Source organism: Fusarium proliferatum (genome assembly GCF_900067095.1).
Source record: "Fusarium proliferatum ET1 genome assembly, contig: FPRO_scaffold004, whole genome shotgun sequence".
In the NCBI taxonomy this organism is placed as follows: Eukaryota; Fungi; Ascomycota; class Sordariomycetes; order Hypocreales; family Nectriaceae; genus Fusarium; species Fusarium proliferatum.
The window spans coordinates 1,903,219-1,923,894 of record NW_022194793.1 but is presented as its reverse complement, the minus strand read 5'-3'; the positions used below and the strand labels follow the sequence as shown (position 1 = coordinate 1,923,894).

The 20,676-nt window shown below is 49.8% G+C and overlaps 8 protein-coding genes across 8 annotated transcripts; 3 read left to right on the top strand and 5 right to left on the bottom strand.

Annotated features, from left to right (window-relative positions):
* Positions 1–639: 639 nt before the first annotated feature.
* On the bottom strand, positions 640–2,198 carry FPRO_04801 (uncharacterized protein; the record flags this gene model as incomplete). Its single annotated transcript, XM_031230351.1, has 2 exons — positions 640–1,819; positions 1,879–2,198. 2 exons carry the CDS (start codon positions 2,196–2,198, stop codon positions 640–642), a joined length of 1,500 nt encoding a protein of 499 aa, XP_031080496.1.
* A 1,555-nt stretch (positions 2,199–3,753) lies between these two features.
* Positions 3,754–5,175, top strand: FPRO_04800 (putative translation initiation factor eIF-4A; the record flags this gene model as incomplete). Its single annotated transcript, XM_031230349.1, has 4 exons — positions 3,754–3,787; positions 3,913–3,990; positions 4,048–4,472; positions 4,522–5,175. 4 exons carry the CDS (start codon positions 3,754–3,756, stop codon positions 5,173–5,175), a joined length of 1,191 nt encoding a protein of 396 aa, XP_031080495.1.
* A 1,004-nt stretch (positions 5,176–6,179) lies between these two features.
* On the bottom strand, positions 6,180–7,816 carry FPRO_04799 (uncharacterized protein; the record flags this gene model as incomplete). Its single annotated transcript, XM_031230348.1, has 4 exons — positions 6,180–6,929; positions 6,982–7,287; positions 7,344–7,732; positions 7,804–7,816. 4 exons carry the CDS (start codon positions 7,814–7,816, stop codon positions 6,180–6,182), a joined length of 1,458 nt encoding a protein of 485 aa, XP_031080494.1.
* A 2,547-nt stretch (positions 7,817–10,363) lies between these two features.
* FPRO_04798 (putative translation initiation factor eIF-2 gamma chain) lies at positions 10,364–12,008 on the top strand (the record flags this gene model as incomplete). Its single annotated transcript, XM_031230347.1, has 3 exons — positions 10,364–10,875; positions 10,930–11,916; positions 11,978–12,008. 3 exons carry the CDS (start codon positions 10,364–10,366, stop codon positions 12,006–12,008), a joined length of 1,530 nt encoding a protein of 509 aa, XP_031080493.1.
* Positions 12,009–12,390: 382 nt separating this feature from the next.
* FPRO_04797 (uncharacterized protein) lies at positions 12,391–14,022 on the bottom strand (the record flags this gene model as incomplete). Its single annotated transcript, XM_031230346.1, has 4 exons — positions 12,391–13,086; positions 13,141–13,427; positions 13,495–13,899; positions 13,953–14,022. 4 exons carry the CDS (start codon positions 14,020–14,022, stop codon positions 12,391–12,393), a joined length of 1,458 nt encoding a protein of 485 aa, XP_031080492.1.
* A 1,517-nt stretch (positions 14,023–15,539) lies between these two features.
* On the top strand, positions 15,540–17,731 carry FPRO_04796 (uncharacterized protein; the record flags this gene model as incomplete). The annotated part of the gene is made up of 2 exons (XM_031230345.1): positions 15,540–17,486; positions 17,543–17,731. 2 exons carry the CDS (start codon positions 15,540–15,542, stop codon positions 17,729–17,731), a joined length of 2,136 nt encoding a protein of 711 aa, XP_031080491.1.
* Positions 17,732–18,083: 352 nt separating this feature from the next.
* On the bottom strand, positions 18,084–18,516 carry FPRO_04795 (uncharacterized protein; the record flags this gene model as incomplete). The annotated part of the gene is made up of 3 exons (XM_031230344.1): positions 18,084–18,123; positions 18,199–18,330; positions 18,398–18,516. The coding sequence occupies 3 exons, from the start codon at positions 18,514–18,516 to the stop codon at positions 18,084–18,086; spliced, it is 291 nt and encodes a 96-aa protein (XP_031080490.1).
* Positions 18,517–19,368: 852 nt separating this feature from the next.
* On the bottom strand, positions 19,369–19,759 carry FPRO_04794 (uncharacterized protein; the record flags this gene model as incomplete). Its single annotated transcript, XM_031230343.1, has 2 exons — positions 19,369–19,648; positions 19,686–19,759. 2 exons carry the CDS (start codon positions 19,757–19,759, stop codon positions 19,369–19,371), a joined length of 354 nt encoding a protein of 117 aa, XP_031080489.1.
* Positions 19,760–20,676: the final 917 nt, after the last annotated feature.

Below are 20,676 nucleotides of genomic sequence, written 5' to 3'. Positions count from 1 at the left end.
AAGGCATTCTTAGTTGATATGTCAAATCATGCGGCATTTCTCTTCTCTCTCTCTCTCTCTCTCTCTCTCTCTCTCTCTTTCTTTCTTTTTGTTTTGGCCACGACAGACACGATAAATTCGACTCCTAGTACGGGAAGAGGTACTAGAACACAAATCTCAGGGACAAAGGACTTCTCCTTTCTTCCGTTTTGGCAAGGTCATGTCACTACCTAGGAGTAGGTAGTTACATCTTAGTAGTGTTTTCGAAGACAAAAGAAACTTTCACATGCCCTAATTGAGTGATTCTACGGCTGAGTAAGAGTCTAATCGTAACAACAAGTATAGAAGTTTCAGTTCTAATGAATAGCACATTCTGTCTGTCTCTCAGGCGTCACATTCATGCAAGATACCTAGAACTAATCATTGTACAGAGCGTCGCTCACTATTTGACTGCCAATTGCCTAATTGCATCAACCTAATAGTGGCAACTCTGGTGATTACTCGATGGTTGCCGAGCGTATCACAGCTTCTGATGTTATAACTTGCAGGATGGGGGCGGGCTTGCTTCTGCTAACTCCCCCATATTTCTCTACTACCTAAGAAAGGAGCCATAAATCGCTAACTTGGATTGAAATGCAAGGGTAGAAATGGGGAGTCTTTCTAGGGTATTTCAACATCATCGCCATCGCCGCCGAAACCAAAACTGAAACCGTCACCTCCTTCCTGCCCTTGGTTATGGTCTATTCCACCAACAGCAGCATCCCATTTACGCTTTTTGCAGCTCTTCGTATCGGCCAGGTCCAGGGCTTTGCGTAGAACTTCTGGATAGCTACTCTTCATTCTCTCCAAGAAGAGTTGATAAGGGTCCGCCACTTGATCATCGAATCCACTGACCTGGTCAGCCTTGTCCCGCAAGAAGGAAACAACTTCTGATACAAGACTCAAGCTCTGGGGCACGAAGTTCTGCGTAAGTGCAATGCCGCTCTCGAGATTGACCACCAGATGCCACCATCCGCTGGGAACATGAAGTATCTCTCCCGCTTCGCAAATACCCTCGACGCAGTCAGGAAGTTGCCGTGCTTCTTCATGAAAAGTGAGAAGCCACTCCGCAATGCTAAGGGGACTGGTGACTTCGCTGCTGTCATCTGAAACATAAACACCGGGCACCTGTGTAGCTGGTGGGAACATTATCCAATACTTAGATCCTTGAATTACAGCGTTCCAAGCACTCGTTGCGTTGGGGTCTTTGTGGAAAGTTGAGCCACTTCGCTCAGGACCGACAATCAGCCATCGATGGGCAGGGCGTTCGTCTCCAAGAACCTCAAACAGATCAGGGCCAAAGCAGTCTGGTCTCCAGTATGCAGTGCCTGGCTTCTTACCGACACTGATCCCCATCTTTTCTGCAAATCTCCGGTCAAAGAGATACAGAGGGCTCTCGTCGCTGTTGTTCTTCATGTATGTGTAATAGGTTGCGAATGGCCAGTCAACAGCCTCAGCACGAAACTCGACCTTGGAAAACATCTGGAGCATGCTATCGATAGTCCACCGCTCATATACTGGCCATTCCTGAATGCATTTGGTAAGCACGAATGGCTGCTCAGTCCATTTCTCGGCATACTGATCGTAAGTCAGGTTCTCGAAGCGACGGATCTGGTTTGCCTTGGGAATATGTGAGGTGAACCGGGTAAGGATGACATGACTGCAGGCAAATGGCCGGTGAAGGACATCTGAGAAGACGTTGCTACAGTCGATTTTGGTCCCTTGGTCACTGGGCAGACCTAAAACAGTTGATCTCCATGATCCTTGCCATCGGGTATCCTTGTTATCTGGTGGTGGTGACCTTCACAGAACTTAGTTTAACAGCTACTTCAGAGTGCCTTTATGTCTCAAGTGACTTACCGGAGAAACATAGGCTTCCAAAATTCATCAGAGTGGCAAAAGGCGTATAAGAATTTGCAGGTGTGGCCAAGCTTCAAGAGAGCCGCAGCATCAAACTGCTCTAGTACAAGGGAGAGAACCTCGTCTGGCAGAATTCTCCAGCTCCCAATTGAGCGCCTCGCATTGCGACCCGTGAAGAAATACTGGTTGCCTAACGGCTTGAGTCCTAGTGGATGAGGAGGAATTGAGTCACTTTGGGAAGTTGACTCATATGTGTCGTCTCTCCTATCACAGAGTGAATCATGATGGCCAGTGCCATTGTTGACGATGGCTGAAGGCATTTGAGTGGTGTCGAGCCCGCAGTTGCCTGGGCTGCTATAGAAAATATGAAAGAAGTAACTTGAAGAGCGAAAATGGGAAGAGTCCGCTGAAAATCAAGACTCATGAGAAAAAAGAGACTGAAGTGTAGGTAAGGTAAGGTAAGGTAAGGTAAGGTATGATACGATACGTAAGTAGGTACCTCACGTTGAAATCACCCGGGTACGGCGAGTTCCAACTTCTACCTACTAAATTTAGTGTGGGCGGAAGAAAATTCAGCTGAGTGAATTGTTTCCGGTAACAGCCTTACGGGAAAAGATGAGACTGCCTGGAGTTACACTGCAGCTTGACTCTTGCTCAAAAGTGAGGCTACGGTGACTCTCCATAAAGTAGGGACTCTGGGCTAACTTTAGCTGCCTGATCATGGGTATTTGACGATTGTTCATTGCGAAGGGTAGGTTTGTAGTTTGTTAAACCACCAGCTGACTTGGTAGCTTATAACAAGCTGAGTGATATGGTTTATCATTCCTCTCAGCGAGCGAGGGAATATCTTGGATGTGTGGTGAAAGATGACAACCCCGAAGATTGATATACCATTCTCTACAGTTTTGGAATATAATTGTTATAGTACATTTGCAACAGGAAATGCACTCTTTTGTGAACAATAGTTTCATAACAAAAGTAGGAGTCACCCGCATCCTTTTTTCCGTCCCCTGCACCTTAAAGACACTAGGCGGTTATCCTGTGTATACCTTGGGTATGGATGGGCCAACCTATGACAAGCTTCTTATTGAAGTTGAGAATAATGGCATGCCACATGCCACACACAGGCAGGCTACAATCAGTCACTAGAAACACCAAAAAGCAGCGTTGTAGGTGGCGGACGATGATCCGTGGGTAGAGGGGCATTTTTTTTCTTTCAAGGTTCTAGCGAGGGGCGGGGCATAGTGGGATGACTGCAGCCTGTGTTATCATAGGTAGGTGGTGAGCATGAGGCAAGTAAAAAAATTCCTACGTTGCTAGAAAACCCAAAGCTAAAAAATAAAAATAAAAATAAAAATAAAATAAAAATTCAGGGAAAAAAAATTACTCGCCATACTGTACTGTACCGTGCTGTAAAGACCTTAGACTGGTGGCTGCCCTGTGACTGGTGAGTGCCCTGCCAATGCAAGGCAGAGACACCGAACCAAATGTACCCTAATCCCGATGCCCCGCTAAGGTCTTCTATCATTGGTCAGTGCCTCTCTTGAGGTAAGCGGGTGGGCAGCAATGAAAAAAAATATACTGCCTCCACGACCGCCCCTCATTCGACTTTTTTTTCCTCTTCTCCTTCATACTCCATCCAAAGGAAACAACACAAATAACCATCCCCATCCTAGGTTCTTGTTGATTCTCGTCATTCTCACGAGACTCCTGATCCTAGTCGATACCAGCTTTTTCTCTCAACCAAACGACACAACGGCGCAGTCTTCTCCAGTAGAAGTTCTGCCCTCCTTTTTCGCTTCCGTCACCCCGCGATTTATCAACTCTAGATCGAGCTGTGCTTGATCTAGATTTTCCAAAGCCTCAACCGCAAATATGGCTGACAAGGGTCTTGAGGATGTCCCCGAGGGTGAGTTATTGCGTCCTTCACGCTGCCATCGCCTTCACGATGCGCTTGGGTTCCTGAGCGGCTCGTGCAATGAGAACAAGCCACCCCTATCACCAACAGACTTGCTGACCACACATGCCTTGCAGGACAGATCGAGTCCAACTACGATGAGACCGTCGACTCCTTCGATGACATGAACCTCAAGTCTGAGCTCCTCCGAGGTGGTAAGTGTCTCCCACACCTCAACAAATCCCTCGCATGCCGCTCACAATAATTCTTAGTCTATGCCTACGGTTTCGAGCGTCCCTCTGCTATCCAGCAGCGTGCTATCATGCCCGTTATCAAGGGTCACGATGTCATTGCTCAGGCCCAGTCCGGTACTGGAAAGACCGCCACCTTCTCCATCTCTGTTCTCCAGAAGATCGACACCAACGTTAAGCAGTGCCAGGCTCTGATCCTTGCTCCTACCCGTGAGCTTGCTCAGCAGATTCAGAAGGTCGTTGTTGCCATCGGAGATTTCATGCAAATCGAGTGCCACGCTTGTATCGGTGGTACCAGTGTCCGTGAGGATATGAAGGCCCTTCAGGACGGCCCCCAGGTTGTTGTCGGCACTCCCGGTCGTGTTCAGGACATGATCCAGCGCCGTTTCCTCAAGACCGACAGCATGAAGATGTTCGTTCTCGACGAGGCCGATGAAATGCTTTCTGTAAGGAAAACAATTTACCATTGAGATCCAAATGCTAACATCATCTCAGCGCGGTTTCACCGAGCAGATCTACGATATCTTCCAGCTTCTCCCCCAGTCCACCCAAGTTGTCCTTCTCTCTGCTACCATGCCCCAGGACGTTCTGGAGGTCACCACCAAGTTCATGCGTGACCCCGTTCGCATCTTGGTCAAGAAGGACGAGCTTACCCTGGAGGGTATTAAGCAGTTCTATATTGCCGTTGAGAAGGAGGAGTGGAAGTTGGACACCCTCTCCGATTTGTACGAGACTGTCACCATTACCCAGGCTGTTATCTTCTGCAACACCCGCAGAAAGGTTGACTGGCTCACCGACAAGCTCACTGCCCGTGATTTCACCGTCTCCGCCATGCACGGTGATATGGACCAGGCTCAGCGTGACCTGATCATGAAGGAGTTCCGATCTGGCTCTTCTCGTGTTCTGATCGCCACTGATCTCTTGGCCCGTGGTATCGATGTTCAACAGGTTTCCCTGGTCATCAACTATGATCTCCCTGCCAACCGTGAGAACTACATTCACCGAATTGGTCGTGGTGGTCGTTTCGGCCGAAAGGGTGTCGCCATCAACTTCGTCACCGCTGAAGACGTCCGCATGATGCGTGAGATTGAGCAGTTCTACAGCACCCAGATTGAGGAGATGCCCATGAACGTTGCCGACCTCATCTAAGTTTAAGCTAAAAAAAATTTGAAAAAAGCAACACGAGTCTTCCAATATCCGTTACCAGGCTGCCTCATCAGCTATTTATGAGTGGACGATACAGGGCAGCCTGACATCTTTGGGAGGAGCTTACGGAGAAATCTCTTGTGGCAGTTGTTGATAGATCTCGTTTCTAGAGTACCGCGCTGGAAGGGCGGCAGGCCTTCCCATTCGAGCTGCCGCCGGTCCGGAAGGTGACCGTCGGGGAGGAGGTCAGAACTTCGACTTGGCCGCGGGGCAAAAGGCTTCGGGGGCAGTCCTTTGCGCCCTTAATACCTTTGGGGGGTGCATTGGGGGCTACCAAAAGTAATGCAACGGTTTTTTTAAACCTGCTTTTGTCTCTGTTATTTAGGGTGTCGTTATCATGATGAATGCTTTTCCTTTTTCTATTTCAAGATTTTGACCAAATTTCGCGTGAATACAAATGCCGAGTGACTTGATAGGATGTATCTGAGTTGTGGTCTAATAACATGCCGATATCCATAATTACCATTTATTCATTCACTCCTTCAGTGCTAGGCGTCTCTAAGACATTAACGACTTGAAGAATGCTACCTTCTGAAGGTCACTGTACCGTCGACAAATTAGATACCAATTTGATGATAAAATAAAGTACCTAGTCCGATAGCCTGCAAAGCCCTCGTAAGCGAAAGTACTGTGTGTAGCTCGTCATTCCATCGTCTTCGTCATCCTCTGCACATGCTCGAATGTACATCTAAACCCAAATTACAGTACACTATATACGACTCCTGCTATCTTTGAGGAGAGTGAAACAAAGGAAAAGTCAAAGATAAAGTGGACCCGAGTCAAATCTTGGATCTGCCCGTCGTAACGCCATGTGTGGTATCGCCGCCCCTTAATATATAAACTCAAACAAGCCGTGGCCTAAAGAACGCGGCTGAAGCTCGCTGAGCCAGAACTAACAAATCAATCAAACCTGCATTTTTGTCTTTTCGGGAAAAAGTCAACGCCATCTAGTAGCCCTGACCAAAATGAGTCTGCGTAGGAGGTGGACTCCTGACAGCCTGGCCGGCATAGGCACCAGGGATAGGGACAGCCTCATAAGTGGGTTCATCATTGCTCACAGGCCCGTGTTGCGAGACTTGAACAGTGGGGATGGCAGGAGGCGAGGCCTCAGTGGGTGTGAAGGCAGATTGATTTAGCTTGGGAGTAGCAGAAGGGGCCTTCATAGGAGGAGCCTGGAGCTTGAAGCCAGTCTCCGGGACAGCAAATTGAGACTTGGGCTCAGCAAATTGGGTACCAGGCGTGAATGTGGTGGGGTTCTCGCTGATGTCGGACAGGTTTCGATAGGCAGCGGGAGGGTGACGGGGGGACATGGCATAGGCGCTGAGAGCGGGAGACTTGGGGCCGAAGCCGGGAGTGTTTGGAGCTGACTGGCTGCGGAGCTGGGCGAGGTAGAGGTCGGATCGAGCACGGTCTCGCATGTCCATAGACTTAAAAAGGCGTCGCTTTGTGTAGTAACGATAGAAGACGACGCTGTACAGGAGAATACAGAGAACCTCGATGACCACCTCGATGATGATGCAGATCATGGCCCAATTCTGAAGACGGCAAACAAGAGCATAGTCGACTTTCTCACCAAAGACTTCAGATCGATGGTTGTTAACACAAGACCAACCCCACATATCCTGGTTTCCGCTGTTGTTCCTTGAGTTCTGGAATATAACAGCTGTGACAACCCATAGAATCAAGGCAAGAATGAACTATATGAAGTCAATGCTAGCTCAGGTCAAACCCACGAGGTACGTGACTTACCCAGCCAATGGCGAACATGGTATAGTAGGTACCGACTTTCTCGGCACGTCGATGACCACCTCGACAGTAGGAGATGAAAACAACAATACAAGCGACAAGAGACACGCATGCCATGGCAAGAACAAGTTTCTGGGGCCATGCGCTGGTGTTCTTGGCCCATGAAGGCATCTTGCTTTGATCAGGCAAAGCTTTGGTAGCGTTAAAGATTGTAAATGAAGCAGAAAGCATGGCAAGGATAATAAGAGAGCAGCTAAAGTTAACACCACGGAGAGCGAACTTGGCCAAGCGGACTCGGGCCTTGATTTTCTGTCAAAGTGTAAGTGGGATGTCGCAGAGTCAGTTGTTATGGAGGAGTTACATACCACATCGCGCGCTTGCTCCTTGTCAGTTGACGCCTCGCGCTTCTCCAGGATATCTTCCTCCCGAAATGTTGGGCTCAAGGGATTCTTGAGATGAGCAGGCGTCCCTGGCACCTTCATGGCACTCTTGAGTGGCGTCTTGGGAGTCATTGGGACGGGAATGGATTCTCGCTGGCCGATATAGCCAAACCCAACGTCTGCGGGTTGAGGTTGAGCAACGTGCGACTTCTCGGGGTCGGCAAAGGGGGACCGAGCCTCGACGGGTGAGTGAACTGAAGTAGCCTCAGCAAATCGAGGAGTTCTGGGTTTCAAAGAGCCGTCCGAGGATGAAGATTCCGAGGTACCAGGCCGTGCTGAAGCGAGGTTGAGTGCGGCAGGCCGCCTCCTATCTTCTAGAGAATGGTGAGTCAGCATCATGGATCGTTGATCGCCATCGGCTCTCTCCCTCAGATCAAAGACGAACCTGGGCCAGCCATGTTTATAACAGGTGAATGTGTGAGAGGAGAAAGAAATCAACAGAAAGATGTGCAAGTGGATGTATAAGAGCTTCGACGCAGTCCAAGCTCACAGCCGCAATAGAACAGAGCAAATTGCAAAAGAACAGAGAGACCAGCTATCGAAGGATTGGGAGAGAAGTCCGGCCTGGCGGACTCGAGTGGGAAATGGCGAGTTTTGAGGTTGGCGGCAACATAGGGAAGCAGCACTCTCATTCGACACCATTAAAACGCCAGCAACGGGACAGTGCATGAGAGAGGGGGAGATGCCGAGAATAGTAACAGAGGATGGCCTTACCAGAAAGAAGGGCAGATAGCAGCAAGACTTGTGATAGGCAGATGCCAGGCGCCCGTTAAGTGACTCGGTTTGGATTTAGACGCCCAAGTGATTGTGAGGATGTGAGGTCAAACTCCGCTGGCCTGGTTTTGTCAGCGGCAGTCGGCGCTTGAGAACTTTGTGCTGCTGAGGTTCCTAATACCAATATAGGTATGAACTCTGAGTCCTCTGTAATCTTGAATAATTTAGGATCACGGGCGGTATGGAAACAGAGAGGGGATCACAAGAGAGATTTGGGACAGCTGCGGTGTTATGTGAAGCGGTACTGTATTGTGCGGACAGGGTACCCAGTCCTCCCATGACCTCGAGACACCAACAAGGCAATTGTCCCATTGAAACAGCGATACTCGGCTGGAATTGTCCGGGACATCTTTTGCATGGTACCTGGGTAGGTCCCTCATGTCGATTGCCCATGCTTGAGCAACATCACTGGATGGCAGAAGGTGCCCGGCGGTTAAAGGACATGGTGTTGAAGTGTGGGTCTTAGATAGAGGGCACCCTTGTTGCCCTATTGGCTGTGCCAGGCAGCCGCTCTTTGGTCCCTGGACGTTGATCTGCCGGTCTGATAGGCTGCTACCTGCAAGCGCTTCACATCTTTACTTCTGTATGACCAATCAGCACTGTGGGGGCCGTGATGAGCCAGATGGCCGTCCAGCCACCTGCAGGCTTCGGCGGCAACAAACGAGTTTTGTTTCGATATGCTGAGATCCATGCTTGAGCCTGGGGTGTGGCCCACCAAGGATGTTGCATTAAGCATCTGTCAGGGTGACTCGGTCCATCCACGCTTACCGAAGCTTTATTTTCGAGCAAATGCATGCATTTTCCTGGGCACCTCAGGTGGCCAGCGTTTTTATCCATCTTGGCAGCCGAATGAGTGACTTTTCAGCTTCAAGGCATTGGCCGAGTTGGTAGTTGGTTGCACACGGTATCCGGAAAATTGTCCAAGATGCAGAATGCAGTCATGGTCGCTCATGGCTGTGCTGTAACAGTGAGACACCATGAACACAACAAGCTATATCCCCATCCAAGGTTACATGTCAAGACTTTCTAGGAAGGTCAGTGATGATTCGGGATACACAAGTTGATAAAGATAGCATCAAGCCCCATGGCATATGCAAGCATGACTTGAGAAGTTTTTTCCAATTGTGCAGCAATTCTCATAGAAGTCTCTCGCCGTCTTGAGAAGTCGAGAGTTCTTGACTTGAATGTTTGATAATCCAAGGAGGCTGGCTGATGCATTCCATAACTGATTACCTCCACTGCTTCCCCTCATCTTGGCGTCTAGTGGAAGGCTAAATCCCTGGCACGTGATCACCTAGGAGTAAGGTAGTCTACAGTATATCATTGCCAATCTGCTCCTAAGCCCAGACGCATCGTCAATCATATAGTCGTTAACATATATATATCCATAAGCTACTCATTTGCTGAAAGCGGCTGACAACAATGATTGTTAGATTCCTGATTCATTCCATGAGCTTCGGGAGGTCCTCTCACAAAGCAAGTGCCCAAGGTATATATATAGGCTGATTGTTCCGACATGAAAGAAAAGAGGAGGATTTGAGACGAATTAAGTCTTGACAGGCAATAATTCATTCCGAAACCATTACCGTGATGATACCCTGTAGTACGCTTTGCCTCAAGACCTATGATGGGCACGAAACAATTGACATAATTGATAATGCCCGCCTCTTATTAGAACTATATGGTCGCTTAAGAAGGAAAATAGCCATACAACCAACACCCATCAACGCCAATCCGTGAGGAAACATACTGCTCAAAAGTCTCTAGGTTAGGTAGGTATCTTATAGTATGGATTTATCTCATAATCTGGAACCTTCACTGCCCGGTATCATGCCTGGAGGTGAGACACGTTGAATACTTTGGCCGAAGCTCGCCCGAGGAGGGGCATCAAATCCTTATCGCTCTATCGTGCCTAATCGGGCTTAGCGTAAGAGTCATAGCCATTTCGAGAGACTGCACACGAGGAATTTTGCCATCACCAAGGCGAAATACGCAAAATCTCGGCTCTCTACGACCCGCAACCTGGAGAACCACTCGTGAGACCTTCGAACACTGGGCTGTAATTTTCTACCGATCCAGCCGACCGATTTCCCTACTCGAAACCGCTCTCCCGCTACTCTACGACCGAAAAACCACTTCTGAAATACTGTCCAAATTGCCCCGCCTTCATCATGTCTGCCAACGGCGACCCCAAATACGACGACATCGAGTCTGAGTCTGACTCCGGCGAGTCTGTCGGCCACAACGAGGCTGGCGACGAGAAGCCCCTCAAGTCGGCTCTCAAGAAATCCAACCCAGCTATCGCAGAGCCCGCGACTCAAAAACCTCCTCTGCCCCCACAAACAGACCCCAAAGATCTCGATGTTGCCAGCCTGACCCCCTTGACGCCCGAGATTATTGCCCGCCAAGCTACTATCAACATTGGTACCATCGGCCATGTAGCTCACGGAAAGTCCACCGTCGTCAAGGCTATCTCTGGTGTCCAGACAGTGCGTTTTAAGAACGAATTAATCCGCAACATTACCATCAAGTTGGGCTATGCCAACGCCAAGATCTACAAATGTGACAACCAAGCATGCCCTCGCCCTGGATGCTACCGCAGTTACAAGAGTGAGAAGGAAGTTGACCCTCCTTGTGAGAGAGATGGCTGTAGCGGTACTTACAGGCTATTGCGACACGTCTCGTAAGTTGATCCTTAATTCAAACTCGTGTACGGAATAGTGGCTGATGTTTACAGATTCGTCGATTGCCCCGGTCACGATATTCTCATGAGCACCATGTTGTCAGGCGCCGCCGTCATGGACGCCGCTCTCCTTCTCATCGCTGGTAACGAATCTTGTCCTCAGCCCCAGACCTCCGAGCACTTGGCTGCTATTGAGATTATGAAGCTCGACAAGATCATCATTCTCCAGAACAAGGTCGATCTTATGCGAGAGGAGGCTGCGCAGCAGCACTACCAATCCATCCTCAAGTTCATCCGAGGAACTGTCGCCGGCAAGTCCCCAGTCATTCCCATCTCTGCCCAGCTCAAATTCAATATCGATGCCGTCAACGAGGCCATTGTCAACACCATTCCCGTTCCTCCCAGAGACTTCAGCATAGATCCTCATATGATCGTCATTCGATCATTCGACGTCAACAAGCCTGGTTCTGAGATTGATGACCTCAAAGGTGGTGTCGCCGGTGGTTCTATTCTCCACGGTGTTGTCAAGCTTGGTGATGAGATCGAGATCCGACCTGGTATTGTCTCCCGAGACGATAGCGGTGCCCTCAAGTGCACACCCATTTTCAGTCGAGTCGTCTCGCTTAACTCCGAAGCCAACGACCTCAAGTACGCCGTACCCGGCGGTCTCATCGGTGTCGGCACCCGAATCGATCCTACTCTGTGCCGAGCCGATCGTCTGGTCGGTTTCGTCTTGGGTCTCAAGGGCCGCCTTCCCGAGATCTACAGTGAGATCGAGGTCAACTTCTACCTTCTCCGCCGCCTGCTCGGTGTGAGGACCGCCGATGGTAAACAAGCCAAGGTTGCTAAGCTCGCTAAGAACGAGGTTATTATGGTCAACATTGGCTCTACCTCGACTGGCGCCAAGGTTGCTGCCATCAAGAACGACGCTGCTAAGCTTGTCCTGACCAGCCCCGCCTGTACCAATATCGGCGAGAAGGTTGCTCTGAGCAGACGTATTGAGAAGCATTGGCGTCTCATTGGTTGGGCTACCATTGCTGCGTAAGTTTCCACATTCATGAGTCCCCCTATTACAGAATAATTTAACTGACTTCCATTATAGTGGTGTGACCCTCGAGCCCAGTACTGCTTAGACTATCCACCTAGACCAACGAACAACTTAAGCAGCTTTTTCGCATGATTTCCCGGCTACATGACATGAAGAGCTCAAGAACGCCCAATTGCAGAGGCAAAGCCCCAGGCGACATTTTGAGTAGACGGTTGGCGCTGGAGGGGGGCCTGGTGTTTGGTGGTCTTTTACAAGAGAGCATGGGGACGAAAGAATAAGGGGAGCTAGATGAGTCCATGCCACGAGCTCTAAAGAGCATGTGGCTGTGCTGTGACTAGTGGATGAGAAACGTAGTTACGCTGGCAATGCGTCGAGGTTACACCAACCTCACAGGGAGACCCAAAAGTTTTAGCCAAACGCTCATAGCACGAATGAAGAGATTTCATGACTAAACTCATATGCAGCATCTATTTACGCGTTTTGCGCGCGTGCTTGACCAAGTTTTCTATGACGCCTTCGAATGCTTCTCGATCGCCAATCTTTTCGTCGGTTCTCTTCTTCCAATATTCCAATGCTTCCTTGGCCGCTTCCTGCAAACCTTCCAGTTTGGCTACGTGCGCTTTCAATTCCTCATCAGTCATACCATCAAGCGCTTCATCTGTAGTTTGGCACAAATGACGAGCAGCCACAAGGTCCAGTTCGGGTTGTGGTGGAGGCCCGCGCCGCTTTCTTGTCGAGGCTGATGGCTTCCCTTGGGTATCAACTGATGTAGATGAATTGTTACCTTCGCCCTGCCGTAACCTAGATACAGACCGGGAATCTGTGGACGTTCTAGGCGACAATGAAGGGACGTTGAGAGAGGGAAGAACAAGTTTCTTCTGCTTAGAGGCTGGGAGGATCTCGTCGAGATCGACGGGAACACCGAGTGACACGAGAAAGAGGCGGCGTGTGCGAGAGCGGATCCAATCAGGGGGTGCGAGAGGAGGTGGCGCTACCAGTTGTGACCAGAGAGATGCGGACCTTGCTGTGAAAAACACCGAGTCTTTGGAGAGAGGTGGGAATGTGGGAAGATCGAGTTCTTCTGGGGGGTATAGAGTAGCGAGGAAAGGCTCCAAGGCAGATACGACTGCCTCTGGATCGAGTCCATCAAAATCGGGTATGGACTAGGTACACGGTGGTTAGCGAAGTACAAGGGGCATAGGCTAGATATATCTTACGAATGGTAATGTTGATTGCTGCGAAGGCTGTGTGGCAGTGGGCGCTGGTGTCTCTGCTTCCTGGAAGCCATCTTCAAAGTCATCGAAGTCATCGTCCTCATTACCCTCCTCGAAATCATCAAAGTCGTCGCCGAAATCGTCGTCGCCATCATTATCTTGTTGTGGTTCGTCATCGCCATCATCATCGTCAGCATCTCGTAAAGAAGTAGCAATGGCACAGGGGCTTTCAGAAGGTCCATCTTCTTGTAATTTCGAGTCTGCAGTATCGGGTGACGGTCTTGAATTATCTACGCGGGCGAGTCTCAGTGGTCAATGATCATTCTTTTGGATTTTAGGACTTTGCTACTCCCGTACCAGAATTGCTGTCAACATGTGCGCTCTCGCCTTGAATCTCCTTGACCTGACCATCAGAATCCACGAGAATGTCTGGGGAAGCATCTGCTTTGCGCCTCTCCTCATATTGAATTGAGTGCGACCGGCTTCTGGCCCCAGGAGCCTCCTCTACGATGGTCGTGGGCGCTTTGATTTCGGGGGTAGAGGGAGCATTTTGAGATGCGCCCGTCTCTGGAGCAATCGCAATCTCGTCAGGCTGAGCATCCTGCCCGCGCATCTCGTATGCTTCAGTTCCCGGAACCTCACCGTGTGATGGCTGATCGTCGACCTTCTCGACTCGTGTCTTTGGAATTGGTGAACTAATCTTGGGGCTTCCCGCGCCAGATGCCGCATCGGTAAACTGGTCGTCGGATTCGGACTCCTCAGCTACAACATGTCAGCAAGGGTAGTCGATTGTCCGATAATCGGTGCCATCATACCAAGTTCGTGGGCTCCAGGGTCCTCAACGGGAGCACCCTTGGGAAGCTCAAGCTTCTCGGCGTCTGTCATGATGACGAGTTGGATTGAAATGGTGTCTCAAGATCTAACTGGAACGTGCGGTACTGATGGTCGGCGTAGGGTGCAAGGAACACAGCTGAGCAGGCTTAATGGTTTTAACGCGGTATTGGGGAAGTCTGAGGTGCTGAGGTGAGGGCGGTAAAGTGCAATACGACTGCCGTTCAATAAGGGCTCGCGCACAGAACGACTCGATGCTAGTTACAGCAACGAAATTTATGGTAGAATATGATCGGTACGAATAGATCAAGAAAAGAGGTCTAGCAGTTCGTGAGAAGCTACCTCACCTAAGGTTAGTAGGTAGGTATTACCCATATTAAGGTACCTGGTAGAGCTCAAGTGGTCAAGTATCACGTGGGGCTACCGACGCTGGCCTCTTTCCACTTCCTTAGGTAAACTCAGTTGGGCGGCTCTTGTCCATCCCATCCATTCGCGAGCCCTGGCTTTGAGTTATCCCTGTATCACCCTTAGTCTAGAACACGGCATGGTCACCGTGTTTGGGTCGTACGGTTCGATTGACGCCACGATCCTTGGCATATTGGTCCATTAGTTATGTTAGTGAGACTGCATGAAACTTGAGAGGAACGATGCAACCAGTAATTTTCGATGCTCGTAACCTTCATTGCTACCGGCCTGCCTACTAACCTTAGGTACCTACCTTACCTACTCTACTGTTTGGGTGCATTAGCATACCTAGATCAGGAAAGTCGAGATGATGACTACTACCTGTAGGCGGTTCATTGTCAAGCTTTGGCACAAGATCTATATATCCTTCATCTGCAGCTGAAGCACAATGCTTACCATGTTCAAATAGACCTACATAAAACATAATACCTATCGTCCCATTGAGACAATGCCGCATCTCCCATTGCGCTTCCTATCATTGTTATAAGCGAAAGGATCTTAACTTCAAGACTGCTCTATCATACATATACAGCATCTTCAATTCGAAATGTTTCACCATATACTGAATGCTTACGTCCAGAAAGCCAAACCAAGGCAGCGTAGCTCATGACTTGTGTTGTATTACCACGATGAAACATTATACCACTATAGAACTTTAATTCGTGGGTGTCATGCCCCAAGCTCTATTAATTCACCTGTTGTAATTTGTTGATATTTTGACTTGATCAAGATCCGAAGTTAGAGCCAAACTGGAAAGGTAAATACCGTTTATAACGTACCTGAGGTACCTATAGAGTGAGTGAGACGGTTGCAGAAGTAGACTAGCGTTGACACGGTGCAGCCAGCGGTAAATGCTCATCTCAAGACGCGTCTCCACAAAAAAAGCTCCCAAATACTATGCGGACCAGCCGCCTCCAACACATCCGTTGCCATCAACGACCACAATCTTCCCATTTCGATTTACATAGTCATCATCCCAGTTCCTGCTTTCGACTACTGGGAAACTCCTTCTTCGAAATCTCGATACTTTTCTGAACTGGGTTAGGTACTCGCGACCGATAAATTTCCCGATTCGAGCAGGCTGATTTCGGCATTCAGCTCCCAAGATGTCGTTCAGCTTCGGAAACGCAAGCTCTTCCAGCGCGCCCAACAACACGACGTCGACTGCGCCAGCTTCGGGCAGCCTTTTTGGAGCAGCTACAGGAACTCCTAGCTTCTCATTCGGCTCTATTGGTGGCTCTGCCAGTAACACCACAACACCGACCAGCAGCGCAACCAATATGTTTGGTCAACAAAGCGGTACCTCGGCGCCGAAGCCCGCCAGCAATCTCTTCGGCGGCGGCGCAAACGCGGTCAACACTTCTACCACTCCCTCTTCTGGCGGTATCTTCGGTGCTGGTGGCTCTATAACTCCTGCGACAGGTGGTCTTTTTGGGGGTGCTTCGTCTACCACGCCAGCGGCTACTTCAGCACCTTCTAGCGGTGGATTGTTCGGTGGTGGTACCAGCAACTCAACGGCCCCTGCGTCTTCAGGACTGTTTGGAAACAATGGGGCTAATGCAAACAAGCCAGCCACTGGTCTCTTCGGCGGTGGCAGCTCTTCTACCACTACTAGTAATGGCGCTGGTCTGTTCGGCCAGAATAATGCCAACCAGGCAGCGACAGCTACCCCTTCTTCTGCACCCACAAACCTTTTCGGAAACGCTGCCTCTGGGGCGGCAACGCCTGCTAAACCAACTTTCGCTTTACCATCTACGACTCCAGCAGGGGCACCACCGGCCGACTCTTCGAAGCCTGCTGGTGGATTATTTGGGAACACAGGCGCGCAAGCATCTAGTGGAAACTCTAGTCTATTCGGCGGAGCAAAACCTGCGAGCACGTCTGCTCCTTCTGCCCAACCCAGCACTACAGCTGCTGCATCACCCAGCGGTCTCTTCGGGGGTGCGCAGTCCGGAAGCGCTGCTCCTACCGGGGGTCTTTTCGGAGCGAAGCCGGCTTCAGCCTCTACCCCCGCAGCTGGAGGCCTATTTGGTTCAAAGACTGAAGGGGCTCCGCCTGCTGCGACTTCGCAAGCCGGAAGCACGGCCTCCTTATTCGGTGCCAAACCTGCAGCTCCAGCGACTACAACTCCAGGCTCGACACCGGCGAGTGGCCTCTTCGGTGGTGGCGCAACAACTTCTGCTGTCTCAGGAGCTTCTGCCACAACAACAGCTGGAGGTTTGTTTGGAAACAAATCTGCAACGACTGCAACTTCTACTGCAGCTCCGGCCACAACTTCAGCAAGCGCTGGCAGTCTCTTTGGCGGCGCCCCCAAGCCATCTACTGAGTCATCTACTTCGAAGCCAGCCGGTGGTCTGTTCGGAGCACCTGCATCCAGTCAACCAGCCGGTTCTGCAGCTACCACAACTGCAACAACTGGTGCAACAACTACTACTACTGCCCCTGCGGCTGGCTCAACTCCTGCTGCTGCCAGCAGCCTGTTTGGTGCGAAGCCTGCCACAGACACCAGCAAGGATGCAGCTAAGTCTGCGACTTCCAGTGCCACCCCTGGGGCTCTAGGCGCTTCTACAACTGGCCCAACATCCCAGATGGCGCGACTCAAGAACAAAACTATGGAGGACATTGTTACACGTTGGGCATCCGATCTCTCCAAGTATCAGAAGGAATTCAAGGAGCAAGCCACCACTGTGTCGACCTGGGACAGAAGCCTCGTGGATAACGGTGAGAAGATTCAGAAGTTGTACTTGGATACATTCGAGGCTGAACGAGCCAGCCATGAAATCGAGCGACAACTTGCTGCCGTAGAAAGCCAGCAAGATGAGCTCGAGGCTTGGTTGGACCGATATGAGTCTGAGGTTCAGGATATGTTTGCGAAACAGCTTGGTCCTGGCGAGCAGTTAGCTGGCCCTGACCAGGAACGGGAACGTACGTACAAGCTTGCGGAGAAGCTGACGCAACAATTGGACGAAAAGTCGCGCGATCTCTCCAAGATGGTCAAGGAAATCAATGACATCTCAGGAACATTGAACAAGGGTGCTAAGCCTGAGGACCCTGTAAGTTACATTCCATTTTTATTACCCTGGATAAGGTTTGCTAACCCAGTACACAGCTGAGCCAGATTGTTCGGGTCCTGAATGGTCACCTTACACAATTGCAGTGGATTGATGCTAATGCCTCGTCGCTGCAAGCCAAGGTTGCGGCTGCTCAGAAATCAAGCAGCAACCTAGGAAGTCATTATGCTGGTTCTGATAACGATGCGGCAGAGAGCTTTTATCGTTCTTATATGGGTCGACGATGAGGAGGAGTAATAATTATTGGCTTGGAGTTTTAGGCAAGGAATTCGGGTAATTCTGTATCAGACATGAATGAACACGGAGAGAAGACGCGCAGTAGAGCTCAGTTGAGAGTAACAGGGATGCGGGCTGTTGAGGAGTGCAAATGCGTGATTGTTCTTGTACACTAGTTTACCTTAGACTATGGGAAAAAGACAAGCACTGGAAGAAGTGCAATCTCAAGTCAGGTCGAGTTCCCCCAATTGATAAATATACATCCATCGATCTTGGCGAGCGGGATTGAACCTCACTCAGAGCTGATGGTTCCTCCCCGCAGCCTTTGCCGGGGGTTATCCGGTAATCCGAGGTATGAGTTGTTTAGTTCTTCTCGCCGCCCTGCTCACGGGTGATCTCGTCACTGAAGGGGAATTGAAGTTAGAGGTATGCTCAACTCGGGCCCGTCAACTGCACGGATGGTACATAGGTAGCTTACATGTGCTTGGAGAGACGGTCAAGGTGCTGCTGCTGCTCCTGGAGCTTCTTCTTGAGCTCGATGAGCTTCTCCTTCTCGCGCTGGCGGATAGCGTAATCCTCGCTGGCCTTCTCCCGTCGCTGGAAGGCATCACTAGAGAATGACAAATGTCAGAATGCTTCAATCGCCCTGTCAATTGGACCGTAGACCGAGAACTCACCCGGAACCACCAGTGGGACGGACTGAACCAGTAGCTCCCTCAGTCATGACGCGAGGAGTGGTAGAGAAGCATCGAACAGGCCGGAAGGCGGCTGTCTGGCGGAAGGTTGTGCGAAGCATGTTGGTGTTGAAGTTTTGGTTTTTTATCTTGGCTTGCTAGTGACCAGGAAGGATTGGAGATGTGCTTTGTTTTGTAGCCGATGACGTTGGAGGGTTGCTGGTGAAAGAGTCGGCCATGATCTGACGACGAGCTCAGGCCAAGGGTAGAATGCCATGGTCGCCTTAGGCCGTTACCTGATATTAGCACATGACCGGCTGGTAAAACCAGGTACTGGGTTAACAATCGTGGCCGGCCTAGCGGTAAATCCCGGCCTCCTCCGCCTGCAAGCTCGGATCTGGGTCATGATCTTTCAGCCTACGAGACAACCGAATTGAGCCAGCCAGGTACCAGGATATAGCTCTAGGGTGCCTGGACCAGGCATAACTACCCTAGATTGTACGAAGTCGCACTTTAGTTTATCGGTATTTTAGATAGTATGAAGCTCGGGTTTTCCTTGCATTTGATACTCGACCTTCACAAGCTAGGTACCTATGGATGGCGCATCACATGTACCACACACACAGCTTGGTCCCATAGGTAGCCATGGCATGACATCAGAGCTCTCGTCAAGGTGGGGGTTTTTATCAGGGTTTATTCTCAATACCTAGGTACTTAAGTAGTACTAGACATAATACCATAATAGGTACTAAAGTAGGTACCGTACGGTGTTCCATGCTACCCACTAGCTGATTGAGTTATCAGCATATGTAGACCTCGAGAGTTTCAGGACAACTACTCTGGCAGGCAGAGGAAGTTATATTGGAAGTTTTGGATAATGACGTCAGTGAAACAGGTAGATAAACTACCAAAGCAACATAATATACGCAATCCAACTGTAACCCGGGTATGTGCCCCGCCAATATACATTCCAGTCATCTCATAGTTCTATGACTTAGTACCCCAGAATACTCATCAATGAAATCGGATGCCTCAACTTTGTCGGAGTAATATAGTGCAATGCTAGCTATCTCGCGGATTTGCAAGACTGAGGCGATACAGGCGTCCGAGGCGAGGTGTATCCACTGCAGAGCAGTCAATCGACTTAGTTGAGAGCGAGATCTCCTTCGTGTTCCAACATGAGAATGATGAGTCTGACCAGCAGCATTGAGATTGCCGTTCCTGTCCCACAGCCAAAGTCTCGTGTCGGCACTTCTGTGGTTGTTCCGAGCACACCAACAGCCTGACTAACAAGGCAAAAGAAGCAATCAGGTCGGGTCGCATGATGACGATGATGACACTTGACACCATGGACCCCTCATTCATTTTTATTTTTAATTTTTAATTTTATTTTGGTAAAGTCGCCTTGTTTATTAACGTGCCCGTTTGTTAGCCGTTGACGTGTCTTTCCGCTATTGTTAACGGCTTTTGTCGGCCAGAGATTCAAGGCCAAAAACATAGTTCTTAACGTCGAGTTGCGAACTAAAAAGAACCATGGACAGTTCTATGGGACCACCTAAGCTGAAAAGTAAGGCGTGACTGTTCGGCAGACGAATTACATAGGTAGGGAGATAATGTAGTAAGGATGCCAAGATCCAAGACCCATCACCCATCAATGCGAGGCCTCAATGGAGGCCCATTTCGTTTGGCAACTTAATCGTGACGAGACAACCTAATGAGATTAAGCATGAATGAGAAGAAAGATTGTCCATTGTTGGGTGTCCACTGAAGTTCCAAGGCCCAGCAAGTTTCAATGGATCACCATGGCAGGTAGGTGGAGGAACACCTATTGGGTGGGGGTGCTGCTAATCAATGTACGTACATGGGGCTGACTGCCCGGCTGCTGGCTGCTGGCTGCTGGCACTGGCAGTCACTGCCCAGAGGTGCCCCTTCCTCGATATCTCTCGCGCTTTCGTCACCCCCAACCAATAACTTGACAATAACTCCGCCGTCTAACTCTCTCAACTCAACTCGTTCCGCAAAACCAAACCACTTCTTTTTTCCCCATCTCTCTTCTCTTTCTCTTGGCCCCATTCGCCATCTGCCAACTCCTTCAACTGAAGCTCCTCTCAGCCGAATTTTGTTTATTCGCTTTCCCTTAAACAATCCCTCAAGCTACTATAAATTTCCACGACTCAAGGTACGTATCTACACTTCTGCCCAGCTCAACACTTCTACTTGTGAGCAAGAACCCTCGCCATGTCCTGTTGCGGCTATCTCGTCTTCTTGTTGTTGTTTGTGTT